This window comes from Coffea eugenioides, unplaced genomic scaffold (assembly GCF_003713205.1).
Source record: "Coffea eugenioides isolate CCC68of unplaced genomic scaffold, Ceug_1.0 ScVebR1_2169;HRSCAF=3152, whole genome shotgun sequence".
Lineage (NCBI taxonomy): Eukaryota > Viridiplantae > Streptophyta > Magnoliopsida > Gentianales > Rubiaceae > Coffea > Coffea eugenioides.
The window spans coordinates 1-4288 of record NW_020862632.1 but is presented as its reverse complement, the minus strand read 5'-3'; the positions used below and the strand labels follow the sequence as shown (position 1 = coordinate 4288).

General features: G+C 27.7%; 1 protein-coding gene across 1 annotated transcript; it reads left to right on the top strand.

Annotated features, from left to right (window-relative positions):
• Window positions 1-926: 926 nt before the first annotated feature.
• On the top strand, window positions 927-1851 carry LOC113756301 (the record flags this gene model as incomplete). Its single annotated transcript, XM_027300023.1, has 2 exons — window positions 927-1625; window positions 1710-1851. Coding segments are annotated over exons 1-2 (841 nt in total), but the record flags the coding sequence as incomplete, so codon positions are not given.
• Between the last annotated feature and the right edge of the window lie 2437 nt (window positions 1852-4288).

Genomic DNA, 4288 nt, shown 5'->3' with positions numbered 1-4288 from the left:
TGTACCCAAATGCCTGGGTGGAATCACCTGTGGCCTGATAGTGACGTAGAACTAGATGACGACCTCGAGGAGGATCCTGAAAACATGCCCGTAGAAAATCATCAGGGAAAAAATGGAGTTGAGGACTAGGACGGTGCTGAAGGGGGTGTAGGAGATGGAGCAATTGTGGATGCAGACCCACCAGCGGATGAGTAGTAGAGTTGGTTTAAGAAAGATTATATTTAATGATTCATTTATTTTATTAGTGTTATGGAATATTATTTCAAGAACATTAGTAGGTTGGTTAGTGATTGTTCGTATTGCTTAGTTTTTCTATCCAATCATAGATTATAATTAAACAGTTTGGACACTAGATTCGTTAGATATTTCTAGACTAAATTAGGATATTGACTTTGATGTGTAAGAAGTCGATCGTTCTTTTCATCCTGAGTGAGTGAATAAAATCTCTATTTTAATTTTTTTTATTTATTGTATTTTTTCATTCATCTATTTTATTTATGGGGTAGTATGCATAAAATATGCAAGTAGATAACTTTAGTTGTGTCATCTTAAAAATATATATTCATATATATATGTAATAATAATAAATAAGAATAGAATACTTACTTTAGTATGGAACTTATCTGTTTGATTTAGGAAATGGTACCAAACACTAGGCGTGGTGGAATCATAATGACAGCCCTAATGGTGAGAACGATCACGATAATCATAACCAATAACCATATCAAGGAAATAATAATTAGAATATAGGTTACCAAGGAGTTGGATCAAGTGGGCATCAACCCTACATGATATTGCTCGCAGAATTAGTGACTGTACTAACCGTGGTAGCCCAAGCATTACAAGCCCAGACACAATTAGTACAGATTCAGGTTGCTCAAACCTAGAATCATGGGTAAGGGGGAACTCAATCATATTATGAGAAAATGAAAAGGGTCCATGTCCCTACCTCTGATAAAAGTCCTGACCCGGATTTGGCAGAAAAGTGGTTAGATGAAATAGAAAATAATTTTGCACTTTTGCAAGTGGCGGAGGAGATGAAACACCTAATCATCAAATCCTTTTTGGTAGGAGAAGCCAATAAGCGGTGGGCAACTCTGGAACCTATCGCCGCCCCACTAGTAAGTTGGACAAAATTTAGAGAAGAGTTCCTGAAATACTTTTTTCCACTGGCTGTGAGGATGCAGAAGGTAGATCAGTTTGAAAATTTGAAACAAACTCCAGGAATGTTTGTGGTACAGTATTCGAATAAATTCACAGCGTTAGGAAGGTTTGTTTTGTCAATAATGGCAGATGGAGAGTTGAAAAAGTATAAGTTTATAAGTGAGTTGTCGAGTAGAATTCAAACTAGGGTGAACACCTCTTACACCCCTATGTTTAATGATATGTTGGACACCAGCGTTAAAGCTGAGACTGACTGCAAAAGATTAGATGAAGAGGGTAGGAGTAAAAGGCCTAGACTAGGGAATGAACTTGCAGTAGCGGGAGCACTGAAACCTGGAGAACGGTTCCGCTTAATTAAGAAAAGTCGTGGACCACCATCAAAGATAACTGGAGGAAGCACCTTCCTTGTGTGCAAAACTTGTGGAAAGATGCATCGGGGAGAATGCCGGCTTAAGGCGACTGTCCCCACATGTAAAACTTGTGGAAGGATGCATTGAGGGGAATGCCGAGTTGGAACAGGAACTTGTTTTGAATGTGGACAGCAGGGGCATAGGCCTATGAATTGTCCAAATAGAAAGGTCGAAGGAGATAAGAGTGGCAATCTCACTGATAAGAAGCCAAAGGTTAACGCAAGGGTTCATACCATGACCGATGTTGAGGCGGAGGTGTCAGGCGACATGGTCACAGGTACTCTTCTAATTAATTCTGTGCCTGTATACATGCTATTTGATTGTGGAGTTAGTCACTCTTTTATTACTAAAAAATTTACAAAATACTTGTGCATTTCTGCTGAATGGACGGACCACACTTATCGAGTGGCTGCTCTAGGAAATAGAATTCTAGTGTCTCATACTAGATATCCAAACTGTAATGTGAAATTGGAGGATAGGGGATTAGAAGTGGATCTAGCACAAATAAATATGAGTGATTTTGATGTTATCCTAAGCATGGATTGTCTAGCTAGATATTTTGTACAAATTGATTGTAGGAAGAAGAGGGTGTTATTCATGAAACCGAACGGGACGGATTTCTCTTATCAAGGAAATGTTGGTGATATGAAAATTCAAAGTTACCTCTTCTATCTACCATGCAGACATATAGGGCAATAAAAAAAGGGTGTGAGGCATATTTGGCTTATGTTATAGATACGGAGAAGGAGGAGACACCTTTAGAAAAGATTCCGGTGGTGAAGAACTTTCCTAACGTGTTTCCGGAAGAGCTTCCTGGTCTACCTCCGAATAGAAAAATAGAGTTTGAAATAAATATTATACTTGAGGCGACTCCCATATCTAAAATCCCCTATAGAATGGCGCCTGCCGAATTAAAGGAACTTAAGGAGCAATTACAAGAACTACTAGATAAGAAGTTCATTAGACCTAGGCTCCGTTTGGATTAGCTGTTTTTGGGTTTGTTTTTCAAAAACACCACTGTAGCATTTTGAATCTGAAAAACAAGTCCGTTTGGATTAGTTGTTTTTTGGGTTGTTTTTCAAAAACTATATGAAAAACTTTTACTGTAGATTTTTTTAGATTATTTTTAGAGGTATTTTTGAAACATATTTTTGAGTATTTTTAGAATATTATAATTTTTATATTTTTATATAAATATACATTTATGCATTTATAATACATTTATATTTACAAATGTATAGACGTATATTATTATAAATGAATAAATTATAAATGAATATTATATAAATGTATAAATTATAAATTATAAATTTTATATTTTTATACAAATATGCATTTATGCATTTATAATACATTTATAGATATTTATAAATAAATATATTTATATATTCATATAAAAATATAAAAATATATAAATGTATTATATTATATATAATACATAATATAAATATATTTATAAATGTATAAATGTATATTATTATAAATGTATAAATTATAAAGGAATATTATAAATATATTATAAATTATAAGTGTATATTATTATAAATGTATAAATTAATATATTATAAATATATATTAATATTATGTAGAAATGTATTTATATAATTAATATAAATGTATATATGTATTGGTATTATGTATAAATGTAAAATTAATATTATGTATATTAATATAAATGTATAAATGTATTATATTATATATAATACATAATATAAATGTATATTTAAATGTATAAGTGTATATTATTAAAAATGTATAAATTATAAATGAATATTATATAAATGTATAAATTAATAAATTATAAATATATATTAATATTATTTAGAAATGTATTAATATAATTAATATAAATATATACATGTATTAATATTATGTATAAATGTAAAATTAATATTATGTATATTAATATAAATGTATTATATTATATATTATACATAATATAAATGTATATTATAAATATACATAAATATTTATATATTATGTATAAATGTACATTTATATAAACGTATAATATATTATATATTATATTATATATAATTTATATAACATATAATATTTATGTAAATATATTATAAATATATAAAAATATATTATAAATAAAATAAAATATTTATAATATGTATGTATAAATATATAATATTAGAAATGTATAATATATATAATATACATTATTATTAATATAATTTATGTATAATATACATAATTGAAATATACATATTAATATATATTATAAAACAAAATTGAATAAATATATTTATAAATTTATATATAAATAAATGTATTTATATAAATATATAATATTTATTTCAATTGATATAATATATATAATATTATACATAATTGAAATAAATATATTTATATTAATATAATATATATATAATATACATAATTGAAATATACATATTAAAATATATTAAAATATAATTGAAATATACATATTAAAATATATTAAAATATAATTGAAATATACATATTAAAATATATTAAAATATAATTGAAATATACATATTAAAATACATAATTAAAATATACAAATTAAATATACATAATTGAAATATATTTGGAGTTGTTTTTGATATATTGTTTGGATATGGGTGTTTTTGAAGTTGTTTTTGAAATACACATTACTGTAGCATTTGGAATGTGAAAAACAGTTTTTAAAAAACAGGTGCAAAAACACTCAATCCAAACGCAGCCAATCCAAACGCAGCCCT